The sequence below is a fragment of the Jaculus jaculus genome, chromosome 5 (assembly GCF_020740685.1).
Source record: "Jaculus jaculus isolate mJacJac1 chromosome 5, mJacJac1.mat.Y.cur, whole genome shotgun sequence".
Taxonomy (NCBI): Eukaryota; Metazoa; Chordata; class Mammalia; order Rodentia; family Dipodidae; genus Jaculus; species Jaculus jaculus.
The window spans coordinates 150,325,997-150,339,969 of NC_059106.1; the positions used below are offsets into that span (position 1 = coordinate 150,325,997).

The window sequence follows — 13,973 nt, forward strand, 5'->3', positions numbered from 1 at the left end:
ATGCACAAGGGGGCGCACGCATCTGGAGTTCGTTTGCAGAGGCTGGAAGCCCTGGCGCGCCCATTCTCTCTCTCTCCCTCTATCTGTCTTTCTCTCTATGTCTGTCGTTCTCAAATAAATAAATAAAAAATTTAAAAAAAATGTTATATTAGCTGGGTGTGGTGGGGCACACCTTTTATCCCAGCACTTGGGAGACAGAGGTAGGAGGATAGCCATGAGTTCAAGGCCACCCTGAGACTGCATAGTGAATTCCAGGTCAGCCTGAACTACAGTGAGAGTGAGACCCTACCTTGAAAAACAAAAGAACAGCAACAAAAGAGAAATGTTATATTAGAGTTGGAGACATGTTGGAGACATGGCTTAGTAGTTAAGGCACTTGCCTGTGATGCATAAGGACCCAGGTTCAATACCTCAGTACTTCCATAAGCCAGGTGTACAAGGTGACACATGTGTCTGGAGTTCATTTTCAGTGGCTACAGGCCCTGTCATGCCCATTCTCTCTCTATGCCTCTTTCTCTCAAATAAATAAAATATCTTTAAAATATTTTATTATTCATTTATTTGACAGAGGCAGAGAGGGAGAGAAAGAGAGAGAGAGAGAGAGAGAGAGAGAGAGAGAGGGAAAGAGAGGGAGAGAATGGGTGTACCAGGGTCTCCAGCTGCTGCAAATGAACTCCAGGTGTATGCATCCGGCTTAAGTTGGTACTGGGGAATCGAACCTGGGTCCTTTGGCTTTGTTGGCAAGTGCCTCAACTGCTAAGCCACCCCTTCAGCCCTAAATACAATATTTTTTAATTCTTTTAAAAAAAAATTTTTGTTCATTTTTATTTATTTATTTGAGAGTGACAGAGAGAGAGAGCGAGAGAGAGAGCGAGAGAGAATGGGCACGACGGGGCTTCCAGCCACTGCAAACGAACTCCAGACATGTGCGGCCCCTTGTGCATCTGTCTAACGTGGGTCCTGGGGAATTGAGCCTCCAACCAGGGCCATTAGGCTTCACAGGCAAGCGCTTAACCACTAAGCCATCTCTCCAGCCCACAATATTTTTTTAAAAGAATGTTGTATTAGCATTCCTCACCATCCCTCACCCCGTTACCTTTGACTGGCCCAGGTAAAATGAACCTGCAAGTTCCACTCACCATCCATCCTGTGTACATGGCAGCCACATCCACTGGTCCTCAATGGGAAAGGGAGGTGCTGTTTTCTTGTGAGAATAGGTCACCCTCATGTGAGTTTTCACTGGCTGCGCCCCCTGCAGTGGCATCATGAACAACTTTGATGCTCCCTTTCAGCGTTTAAAAGGTTCCACTCACAAGTAGAACACGTTTGGCTGCTTCCTACATGGTCTTGAGGCCGAGGACAACTCAAGTAAGAGGACCATGGGCTCTCTGACTTCTGCTGTGAACTATGGGTGTCCTCTCCAAATGCATATGGACAGCCCAGTTCCCCACTGAAGGTGTGCTGAGGGGACACTTGGGAGGCAATTTAAGTGTTAAATAAAGTTAAGAGCATAAAGCCTGAGGAGAGGATCAGCAACATGGAAACAGGGAAGACGTAAGGACCAGAGCTTTTTTGTCATCACAGGAGGAAACACGAAGGCAGAGGAGGCGGCCTGCAAGCCCACCAGAAGGGAGGTCCTTCTGCAGCCTGTGGTAGTTTGTATAGATGGCCCTTAATATAGTCAGTGTTTTATTAGTTTGTAGTTTGGACCTGCAGCCACCTGGCTGGAGGAGGCATCACTGGGTGGATCTTAGGGTCCAACCCTAAGGTGTGGATTTGCAATCCCAGTCTAAAGATGTGCAAAGTGCCTGGAGCTCCTGAGGTGTGTTTGTTGTGGTGTGGCCTTGGGTTCTCCCCTCCCCTGCCCTTGTGGCTCTTTTCTCCCTCTCTCTCTGTTTGGATTTATAAAAAGCAGGCCAGCTTCTCCTGCCATTATGGAACTTGCCCTGGATCTGTAAGCTTCAATAAATCCCTTTCTTCCACAACTATGCCTGGTCTGGAAGCTCATCTCAGAGACCTGAAGCTGTCTGCCGTGGAGCCCAAACACACTGCCAACCCAGCCTTACACTTCTAGGCTCCAGGAATGGAGAAGTCAAGTTGTTTCAGCATGCACTAAGATAGGCCTCTTTCAATTAGAGATTATGTATGTTTACCATTAAACTATACTAACACCAGTGGTTCTCAAATGGGGACAACTTGGCTTTATTTGACTTTTTTTTTTTTTTTTTGAGAGAGTTGGCGCACCAGGGCCTCCAGCCACTGTAATTGAACTCAAGACACATGCAGAGCCTTGTGCTTGTGTCACCTTGTGCATCTGGCTTATGTGGGACCTGGAGAGTCGAACATGGGTCCTTAGGCTTTGTAGGCAAGAGCCTTAACCACTAAGCCATTTCTCCAGCCCAACTTGGCTCTCTTTAAGGACATTTGGCTCTTTAAGGACATTTGGCAAAATGTTTGGAGATACATTTCTTTTTTTTTTTTTTTTTTTCTTCAGTGTTGGAGGTTATATCCTAGGAATTTAAGTCTTCTGGAGACATTCTTGCTGTTTTTATTATTAGTTTTAAAATTTGACTCATTTTTGCATGTGATGTGTGCAGGTATGTTTATGTGTGTGCATTTGTATGTGGAAGCCAGAGGGTGACTTGGATGTCTTCCTCAGTTTCTCTCAGTCTTCGGTTTTAAGTCAGGATCTCCCTCAGTGAGCCTGTTTTGGCTAGGCTGGTTAACCAGGAAGCTCTGCCTCTCCAGCGCTGGGACCGCAGGTACATCCCTCCATGCTTGATGTTAATGCGGATACCAGGCGTGAGAGCAGGTTTTCACACTTGTTTGGCAAACATTTCACTTGCAGAACCATTTCCTTAGCCTGTTTTTTTTTTTTTTTTTTTTGTGGACGACTGGCTTTAAAAATTTATTTATTTATTTATGAGAGTGAGAGTCAGAGAGAGAGAATTGGTGCACCAGGGTCTCAGCCACCGTAACCAAACTCCAGACATGTGTGCCACCTTGTAAGCATATGCAACCGTGAGCATGCGTCACCTTGTGCATCTGGCTTAGCTGGGATCTGGGGAATTGAACATGGGTTCTTAGGCTTTGCAGGCAAGTGCCTTAACCACTAAGCCATCTCTCCAGCCCCAGCCTGGTTTCTTAAACAATATATATATTTATTTGTTAGAGACAGAGATAAGAGTATGGGCTTGCCAGGGCCTCTTGTCATTGCAAACAATCTCTGGATGCATGTATCACTTTATGCATTTGGCTTTACATTGGTACTGGTGAATCAAACCCAAGTCAGTAGGCTTTGTAAGCCAGCACCTTTAACTGCTGAGCCATCTCCCCTGCCAGCTGTGCTTTTAGGGACAATGTCTCACTGTAGTGTTATAGGAATTAATGAGTCAATGAGAATAATCAGGCAAAATCTACTTCAGAGAGAGGGAGAGAGCCTTTCTTTATATGTGGGCTTCTGCTGACGAATGCCAAACACCTGACAGAGGCCTTGAACTCAGACTGGGCTGGACTTATATAACTTGTACAGTCCTTTGTCTGCATTCTCCTGTGCTTGGAGAGGGGAGAGATTTACATCCCTGAGTGCAGTGTTCCGTCAAGTAAGTACAGGCAGCTGTCTCCTGAGATAAGGAAGTTATACATCGTCATAAGGGGTCAGACTCAGGGTCACGGAATTCTTGTTCATTACCATTAGAGGTATCTCCCTTGCTGCAGTTTCAGAGGAGGGAAGTGCAACATCTATCGCTTCAATGGAAGTCCTAGGAGCATTTACATTTCTTATAGAGACATTAGATAGAAATTAATATAAGCCAGGAACATTACGTTATTCCTTCAATCGTAGTGCAGGCTGGACTTGTGATACCTGGTTTCTTGGCTCTCTCCTGAGTGTTGGGATTACAGAGTGTGAGACCATGCCCAAATGAAGAGACAGTTTTGGATGTGAACAGATGCTGCTATCCCAGATGCCCAGGAGAAAAAAATGATTTCCTACAGAGCATCAATGGTGTCTAGGTTGAGAACTTGCTTTAGAGGTAACTCAGCTGTTAAGTTTTCTTTTCCCGAAATAGTTCTTTTCGTCTCTCATTTGGAGCAAACGTAAGAACCAAAATAGGGAGACCAAACAGTATTTTAGAATAAGTAAAAACTGAAAATTCAGAATATGCAGTTTTTTTAAACTAGCAATGAGAAATGCATTTTGGCCCCAATTTCCTTCTCAGACTTACAGCAAAGACATATTAAGTGCGAATGTCCAATGTGAGATTTCTCACAAGTATTTAGATTACTCAATAGTCAAGACTGTTTCCATAGAATCACAGCAGCACAATGGCACTCCTCCAAGGACGTATTTATTTACAAGAAAACACCATTTTATACTAATTAGAGAAATCTTAAGAGTATCTGCCTAGGCATGTCCTCTCTGTTCCCTTATTTTGCATCTATTTGTTTCCATCTTCTGGTATCAAGTGAAATGTTTTACACTGGAAAAAGGAAATGGAATGTCTCTCTTTTCTCCCATCCCAAATAACTTTCACGATCTAATGGCTTCTAGAGTCATCCTTCAAAGAAAAGTCTTGCCCAGGGTCATTTTATTTAATTTATTTATGTAATACAGTGTAGAAAGCTATCATGGCATAAGCAATGATTCTGTACAATCATCCTGCAGAGAATTATTTTTGGAGAATTCTTGGTAACTTGAGACCAGCACGCACCCCTCCCCCCCACCCATAAAAGTGCTTACAATGAACGGGGATTTTTTTTTTAAATCAAAGATCCAAAGATACACGGACCAAAAAAAAAAAAAAAAAAAAAAAAAAAAGATTTAAAATCTTAATGCTTAATGTGTGCACATAAAACAGGCACAAAGTAATCAACGTGTATTCTCATTGTTCCTATATCACAAGTGTAGCGGAAACAGCAACCTGTACAGTCAATGGTCAATGCAACCATGGAAACAAATTCTCTAAATCATTCGGAATATTTAAAAAAAAAAAGTTTAAAATGCATAGTGATCAGGAAAAGAATACTTAGACAAGAGAAGCCGCTAAACTCCCACGCTCACATGACGCGTTTCCCCCATCGAGTTTTAAAGCATACTTCAAGTAGGACTTAATTAGGTCACAAACCACAAGAATATAATATACAGGGGCCGGGCTAAGTATGCGGTAAATGGTCAGGAAAGCATCTATTCATGCACTAGTTTGATACAGCTAAATTCTTTACAGTACACAAAACCCATTAATAATGTAGTGTAGAGACCAAAAATGGAGAGGGAGAGAGAGAGAGAGAGAAAGAGAGAGAGAATACATTGCTGATTTGTGTATTAATTCAAGTTCAGGAATCTACTTGTGTTACAGCTCTCATGAGGCGATGGGTCATGAGTAAATAATAAAACGGGGAGGGTTTGTTTCTTCGCACGTGACTCTAGAAACGAACGCCGATGGGTGGTGAAGCGATGGTTTCGCTGTCGGGCTTCCGAGGCTGCGGCGGCCTTAGCTCTGCATCTGCTCGAAGAACTTGTAGGTTGGATTCTCGTAGCCGTTCTGCTGCATCTTGGAGAGGTGGCGCTCCTCGGGGGTCGCCGCGGCGTCCACCTGGAAGGCAAGCACGAGGACCGAGGTGAGGGCAGCGACCCTTCAAGAGCGCGCGCAGACTAGCAAGCAGTAAAAAGACAAGGCACACGGTGCACTTCTTCCGCTAAGCGCGCCGAGCATCCAGAATTTTCTGCCTTGGTGCCAACGGCCCCCTCCCCCAAAAGCTTTGTCCAACACTCACGCAGATGCACCACTTGGCCACCAGGTGGCGCGGAAAACTTGCGGTGCAGACGAGCCGAGCCTGCACAGCAGGATCCGCTGATAGCTTTGATCAATTGGGTCAATCTACTGCGATTGATAATAATCTGTTTTTTTCTTTCTGGTTGGCTAAAATAAGAACAACAGCCGTGATGGAAGATTGCTTTACATAAGCGTGTGGTGGAAGGCTAGAAAGAGGCCCAGAAGTTCCATGGAGTGTGCATGGCTCAGTGTATACTACATCCAGATCTCTGAGACCTGCTCAGGCACATTCTAACCGGCCCATTTACATCAACCTTTATATTTCTAAAGTATGAAAGCGTACTCTGAGAATCTATTCATTAAAATAATGATGGGGGTTAGGGGGATGGTTCCATGGGTAAGGGGCTTGCCTACAAAGTCTGCTAACCAAGACCCTATTCCCCAGGACCTGGTAAGCCAGTTGCGCAAGGTGGCGCATGCATCTGGAGTTCATTTGCAGTGGCTGGAGGCGCTGGCATGCACCCATTCTCTCTCTCTCTCTACCTCTGTCTCTCTTTGCTTGCAAATAAATAAATAAAATATTTAAAGAAGCAATGACTATATATGAGGGGCTATTTGGCATAAAAATGTTAAAATACAGTAAAAATAGGTAGGCTAGATATACAGGTGTATACACACATGCGTAAGTACATCCACCTATCCCGATCTATGCATAAATAATTTGCAGTGCTGGGGATTGAACCAAGGTATCACACATGCCAAGAAAGTACTATACTGGTGAGCTAACCCCCAGATGCATTTGGCCAGCTAACGGTTTACCATGGTTCTCTATTACTATGAATCTGAGATCAGGTCAGTGTATATAAATGCTACCCCACCAGTCACTACCACGAAGGCGGAGGAGGGCCGTGGGGGGGCTTTAGTCTCTGGGGATTGTGCAGGTAGTGGCCAATGCCTATTTTTGTTACCGCTAGATCTGCTTTACCTGTCCCTACCTGTACCACAAACTACTTAACTTCGCTGAAGTAATTAAACCTTAGCTTCTGGAAAGACACTGGGAAGTGAAGAGAATCTGTGGAATTCTTTTCAGAATGAAGCCTGCTTTCCAGAGAAGAGTCTTCGATGTAAATGTAAGTTTTCCTGAATTCAAAGGGTTATTTTCTCTTCTGCCCAAGTGGGAGGGAGCTCCCACCTCATTTCCATGAGAACCCTGTTTCCTGTGGCTGAGCACTGACCCAGCATTTCCTTCCCTGACAGGCCAAATGCAGAGTCTGAACCCTGCCTGGCTGTTCCACTGCAGTGAGGCCTTGAAACTTGAGGAATAAACAACAAAACAACAACAACAACAACAACAACAAAACCAGAGTCTGGGGTGTGAGGGTTGAGCTATCAGGTACAGGGCCTGAGCTAGGAAAAGTCATAACCAGCCCCACCTGAAGAGTAATTCAGACTGAGAGCTGAGCTGACACATCCAGGTTCCTCCGTGGCCACAATGCGAGACCTCCCACGTCACAGGCCCTTCCACAGCCTGGCATGAGGTGGACTTCACGACTTAATGAGGAAGCCATTGTGAATTCTCAATGCGGCTGGAAAGGGGAGCGCATGGAGCCCTTGGGGGTGTTTCCTCACAAACAATGCCCTGACAAGTGCTACCAGGAGCCAGCACTCGGGACACTGCTCCAACGGAGGCAGGGGACCACTGACCCCTGGGAGAGAGGCACAGGTGTTTCCGTCATCCCTTTATGTTTCCTTTAATGCGCACTGTTGTCAACAGATGAGGTCACCTAGCTTTAATTGGTAATTATGTAATGAGCTATAGATTTGTAGGCTGAAATACCCTCTCTACAGACTACAGTGCCAATAATGACACTTATTCACTTTCTGACTCTGCTGGCTGGGAAACAGCCTGCCCAGAGCCATGTGCCGCTAGAATCTAGTCACCTGTTTATTTTGCTTTGTACCACCTTGTTATTGAGATTACAACAGCTGGGGACTTGAAAATGCTCTTGCTTTGGAGTCCAGGCACAAAGTTGCCATGTGAGTATGGAACAAAGCGCATGAGGCTGCTTGAAGGAGGAAATATCAACCTTCGACCTCTGTCAGCAGTCATCTGCATGCACATCTGGTCATTTAATACTTTTTCTCCTCTGTAAACTAAACTCCAAAGTCAAATTTAAGGAAGCCCTGCCACACATACAGGCTCAGAGGCAGACTCAATCCTGGCATCTAACTTTCCTATCCCTGCCCTTTGGCAGGGAGCAGCTGTATTTCATGTTTTCTGCAGTGAGGTGGCTTGGCTGTTGGAGATCAGAGGGCTCTGAGCTTCACAACACAGCGTTTGAGAAGGTGGCACTTTTTATTCCTAACCTCAAGTGAATAATCATATCCAAAGAAAAAGCTGAGGTTCTATGAAGAGCACTGGGTCAGGACAGACCTTCCTCACAACCAGGGTCTGTAGTCCCTTCCTCACTGTGGCCCACTCTCTCTATGACCTGGTTCTCTATGAGCCTAACACTATTCCCTTACAGCTGAGCTGGGGCAGCTTGAGATGGGGGATGCTGTTCGGGGAGGAATGACGGAGTCCTAGAGTGAGGGGCAGGTTCCATCTCTCCCTCAGGGAGGAGCATGGCGAGACACACACATCCTCTTTCCTGAATGTTCTTGGCCCTGGCTGCCAGGATTCGTCAGTAGACGGGCTGTGGGGAGCCAGCACCTGCCCCTGGGGCGTGCAGTGCTCTGTCATATAGAGACCTGGATCCTACCCAGCACAGCCTGCTCTGACCGGCCTTTGCAGATGGCACCGTGAAGAGTTGAGTACAGACAGCCCTAAACTCGTTTTGAGAAAAACATACTATTTTTGTAGTGCTAAGGATCGAACCCACTGCACACCAGGCAGGCTGTACCACTGACCTACTTCTCCCGAGAAGAGGCAGTGAATAATGTTTGCATCCAGCCCCTTGCTACTTTTTCCTACCTGAACTCAATTCTTTGGAGTCAGTTATCACTCCACTATACCCAGAGGAATCTACATCACAAGTGTCAGGAAACAGAGGTGAAATTCCAGGGAGTGTCCTCAGTCTCTGGTCTACGTTTAGCAACCAGCAGGCTGTGCCTTGATGGATGTCCCCTTATACGTTGCAGTGAATTAGACCAGACCACAGAGTCCATGCTTGAAGGTTTTACCCTTTCAGCTCATCTACATGCACCAGGCAAACAGAGGGGACAAGACAAAGTGAACATTGTCAAGGGAGAGCGCAGTGACATCAAAGGCGCTGTCGGTACAGGAAGGGAAGTAATGACAAAAAAGACAGTAACTGCCTCAAGGGTGCGGTTTATCCCTCCCTGCATTGACTTTCTGTGCATCCACCCCTAAGTATGCTCCTTTCCTTCATTCTGATCACAGCTCTTTGTAAGGACTGATGTTTACTATCGGGCAGGGCGCAGGGCCTCCTTGGCTGGCCCTGCATAACCATTGGGATGCCTTTCTTTCAACTCTGCAAGCCCTTTTCCTGCTGCTCCCTGGACTTCCCTGAAGACCCTAAGTCGTCAGTCTTCCTTTTCTGACCTTTGAGTCCCATTAAACAAGGCGGCTTTCTCCAAGTCTCCCAGGACAGCCCTGTTAGTGCTGACAGGTGCATGTATCCTGGTGGCTCAATTTCTCCCAGGAAGAGAAAGACCTCTAAGGCCAGGTTTTGATGATGTCAGCAGGCTGACACTCAGGAGAAATGTCTCATGCCAAACAACTGCTTTCCTTATCTAGGTCATTAGGGAGATGACTGGGCGTGGGGGTGGGGACAGGGCTGTTGTTTTCAAATATGGCAAAGGCAGACTTCTTTTACACCCTCCAATGAAGAGAGAGCGTGGCCGCGCCTTTCTAAAGGTCAGGTGTCCACCTGGCAGGAGCTACAGTCCATGCAAGTTATTGTCAGACATCCATGCCAAGGTTCATCAGTGCGGAAAAGTGGTGTGCTGCGCTGCAGAAATGGCCTAGCAGTCAAGGCGCTTGTCTGTGATGCCTAAGGACCTATGTCGGACTCTCTAGATCCCACATTAGCCAGATGCACAAAGGTGAGGCAAGCACAAGGTCACGCAAGCCCACTAGGTGGCACAAGTGACTGGAGTTCGACTGCAGCGGCTAAGGCCCCGGGCCAATTCTCTATCTCTCGCTCTCCCTCTACAATAAAAAAATAAAGGGAAAAGGGGGGGGGGGAGTGTTGTCCTGCTACTAACAGAATGTCGGGGGCAGGGGGGCCTCGCAGGACCGGGTAATTCAGCTGGCAAGAGGCTGCCCTACCACCAGAGACAGACTCTGACCCTGTGGGCACATCTGGGAAGTGGTATAATAAACGGCCATGATGTTCTTGCTTGTGGGTGGCATTTACCTCCTTGGGAAAAGGAGGCCAGTGGCTGGCAGAATGACTCTTGGGCCTCATGCTAAAGTCAGTCATTCAATTAGTCATTACGGGCTTGTATTTCAAAACAAAATCTAGCAGCTGCTCATCACCGACTGCTAGCTCCTCTATCCTACGGGAATCTTTTACTGTAAGAACGAAAGCTGCTCTAGAGGCCAACAGTGCCAGCCGGGCCTTTGTGTGAGCAAGCATAGGGCACGGTGGCACACTGTCCTGAGTGACCAGGGCCAGTCCCACTGGATATGCTCACTACTCTGTTCAGTGCCCAGTGAGGGTGGGCTCTCTTCCTCAGTGAAGGAGGTGAACCCAAGCTACATCCAAGAGCTGTGGTCCCTCTGTGTCTTCAGGGAATCGATTCCGAGACTGAAACCCACAGATGTTCAAGTCCCTTATGCAACACGGTGGGGCATTTGCATAGATCCTTCACACATTCTCCTACATACTATAAATCATCCATAGATGACTTATAACTCCTAACACAATTTAAATGCAAACAGTTGCTCTAGTATGTATTTATGGGATAATGGCCAGAGGAAAATATCTGTATGTGTTCAGATTTTTTTTTTTCCCCCAAATAGTTTTTGTCTGCTGGGAGTGAGTAGGCCTCTTAAGGCAGGCGGAAGAGGGTCGCGTCATCCAATGCACATCTGGGGGCACCCTAGGGTCCTGTGGTGCTGTGTCTCACTAGGATGTGCTCAAGCTGAGCTGCAGCTCTCCGTGGCTCAGTTCTGCCACGACAGCTAGTCAACGCCTCTCTGAGGGCACAGGAGGGGGAAAGAACAGCTGGGGGTGGGGTGGGGGTAAGTTCCATTTCAATCCCTTGGCTGCGCTGGCTGCGAATGGACAAAAACAAAGGCTATGCATGGGAAAGAGAGTTTCTAGACTCCCAACAACGTCCTTCTCTAGGGAACCAGGAGAGAAGAGGAAACAAAATAAAAATCCAAGAAGACACCAAAATGCACACTGTTAGCCGAGCCTCTGTCATCTGTCCCAAACTGTGCTCTGGCAGGGAGGGCCCTGGATTAAAGATCATTATTCTTCAGAATCCAGGTAAATGTGTCAACTTCTTTTCTCTGGCATTCTATAGAGGCATTTCTTAGTAAGGGACCAAAAGAAACTCTTAGCCTACGCTCTGGGAAGGGCATTAAGAGGAGGCAAGAGCTATCCTTTTCTACTCCCTTAGGTTTGCTTAGAGAGTAACTCAAAGAAGTGTTAGTTCTATGTGTCAGAAGTTGTCACACTTGACTGCATGTGGGAACTTTCTCCACATCGAGATTCCCAGTCTCCTGCTGGGGATTTCTGTTGTCCCGGGGGAGTGTGAGGATGGGGTTGTAAGTCACGTACCTCCAAGAAAGGGGAGCCCTAGCAGAAGCATTACTTTTCTGCTAAACATTACTGGGCCTCATTGTGTCTTTAGCAAATTCTCTGCTAAAGGCCTAAACCTTCGGCACATCAGATGATGGCTATATTTAAAGACAGGACTTCACAGAGGTCAGTAAGGTTATAGGAAATCATTTGGGTGGATTGTAATCCAGTTATGATTGGTGCCCTTAGAAGAAAGGGATTAGGACATAGTAGGACCCACGGAAAATGACATGAAGATCCAGAGAGATGGTGGCACCTACCAGCTAAGGAGAGAGACCTCAGGAGAATTTGCTGACACCTCGATCAGAATGCCAATCACGAGGACTATGAGCAAGAAACTCCTGCTGTTTAATCAAGTGGCACTACGTCATTCAGTTACTGCAGCCCTGGCAAGCTGAGACAGGCTCTAAGCTTGGGGCATGAGAAAAGTTCTAAGCCTGGGGCATGAGACAGGCCTTTCCAGTGACTGGTATTTTTCAGACAGGAAGCGGCCTTGTGGGTAGACTCACTAGTTGAAGGCCATTGAAAGGCAGAACTATACTAATGGTATTCAAAAAGGTCTTTGAATTATTCAAATATGAATAGACTTTTCCCAATAGAATATTAAAATACAAAACCAGATTTAAGTAGAATTTGCTACTGCAAATATCACCTTTCACGGTGTTGAACGGTACAAGGTTAGATATACTTCTAGACACAATAAACCCACTCCTGATGACCCAGTTCCTGCTCCCACGTGCGCACACTCTACTCTGTGAACCATCCTCTTCTTCTCTTGCTACCTGTGATTCCTGGGTCTCATCCGATGCTGTGTTCATTAGCACACCTCACCCGCACAAACAGGAAAATCAAACTCAATCCCACCAGCACCCCTGTAAGGAAGATGTCTGTGAAGATTCCAGCAGCTGAGTAAAATGAGGTTTCTGTTTTTATTTTTTCCCTCCTCCTTGCTGTCCTATAATCAAGACGAACTTGAAGGATGGTTTAGTTAGTAAAGTGTTTGCCACAGAAGTGTGGGGACCTCGATTTTGATCCCCCAAGTCTTAAGTGAGTGCCGGGCACGGTGACTCCTGCCTGCGATCCCAGCAGTGGGGCGGCAGAGGCAGGCCGGTTCCCCGTGGCAAGCTCGCTGGCTACGCTAGCTGACTAGCTGAGGCCTGGGTTCAGGGGGAACCCCTGTCTCAAGAAATAAGGAGAGACAGATGAAGACAATGGACGTTGATTCTGGTTTCTACATGCACACACACGTGTGTACCTGCACGTACAGGTCTCACACATATAACACGCAGACACATCTGCACACACGCAGGCACAGTAAACAGTAAGAAACAAAGACAAGCAGCTCGGAGTCAGTGCGACATTCAACACTGGACTTTTTTTCTAGCGAAGAAAGCCGTGGCTGGTACAGGGAAACCTGGACTGTGACCTTGACCATACTTAACTTGACACTTGGTGAACGCGTTGCACTGACCTCAGTTAGCTCATATACAAAATGAGGAGAGTTTGGTCACTGAAGTCTCTTTTCAGTTCCAGAAACTAAATTTTCCAAAAGCATAACTCACCATACTCTGAAGTTTTAAAATCAGTCCCTCCCTAAATCTATGATGTCAATGCACAACCAAACCCCTTATGTATAGGTACGCCTTCTCTTCCTCGCCTTCGGTCCCAGGAGTTTAAGAAGTTATGCTCGAACCTTCTCCTCTGCTATGGGACCCACTACCCGTGTGCTCGGCGCGCTGTTAGTCAGGCTGGCCTGCTGGAGGACCGGCCGGCGTCCAGCTGTGCTATCCCACGTCCCTGCAGCCATGCCCCCAGCTGCTGCACGGGCACCCTGAAACTCCTAAGTGTTGCTGGTGTTTTTCTTCTTCAGATGGAAATGATGAGTAGCAGGTTCAATACCAAACATACATGTTGTGCTGAGCTCTCTGGCACAACGTGACTGCCCATGAAATTTAAAGGTGAAAGTCACTGAAAATCAGTATGGTTGATCATTACCTGGTTTCACTCAGAGCCTAGGCTCCTTAAATGGAGAAAAAATTATAGAAATTAATATGCCTATGTGTTCTTTTATTTTTTTTAAACTTTTTTTGTTTATTTTTATTTATTTGAGAGTGACAGACAGAGAAAGAAGCAGAGACAGACAGAATGGGTGCACCAGGGCCTCCAGCCACTGCAAGTGAATTCCAGATGCATGCGCCACCTTGTGCATCTGGCTTATGTGGGTCCTGGGGAATCGAGCCTAGAACTGGGGTCCTTAGGCTTCACAAGCAAGTGCTTAACCGCTAAGCCATCTCTCCAGCCCAATGTTCTTTATTTTTTTAAAGTGAACACCTCATATCCTTTTTAAAAAATCTCTTCCTGGGCTGGAGAGATGGCTTAGCGGTTAAGCACTTGCCTGTGAAGCCTAAGGACCCCGGTTTGA

General features: G+C 46.5%; 1 protein-coding gene across 3 annotated transcripts in view; it reads right to left on the bottom strand.

Moving 5' to 3' along the window:
• Positions 1-4,837: 4,837 nt before the first annotated feature.
• The window catches only part of LOC101608200 (amyloid beta precursor protein), a 263,853-nt gene continuing 254,717 nt past the window's right edge, over positions 4,838-13,973 (bottom strand). For all 3 annotated transcript variants that reach the window (XM_004654380.2, XM_004654382.2, XM_004654385.2), the window contains one exon: positions 4,838-5,594. In XM_004654380.2, coding sequence (XP_004654437.1) covers positions 5,493-5,594 — 102 coding nt within the window. In that variant the 3' untranslated portion in view covers positions 4,838-5,492. The remainder of the gene's footprint in view (positions 5,595-13,973) is intronic.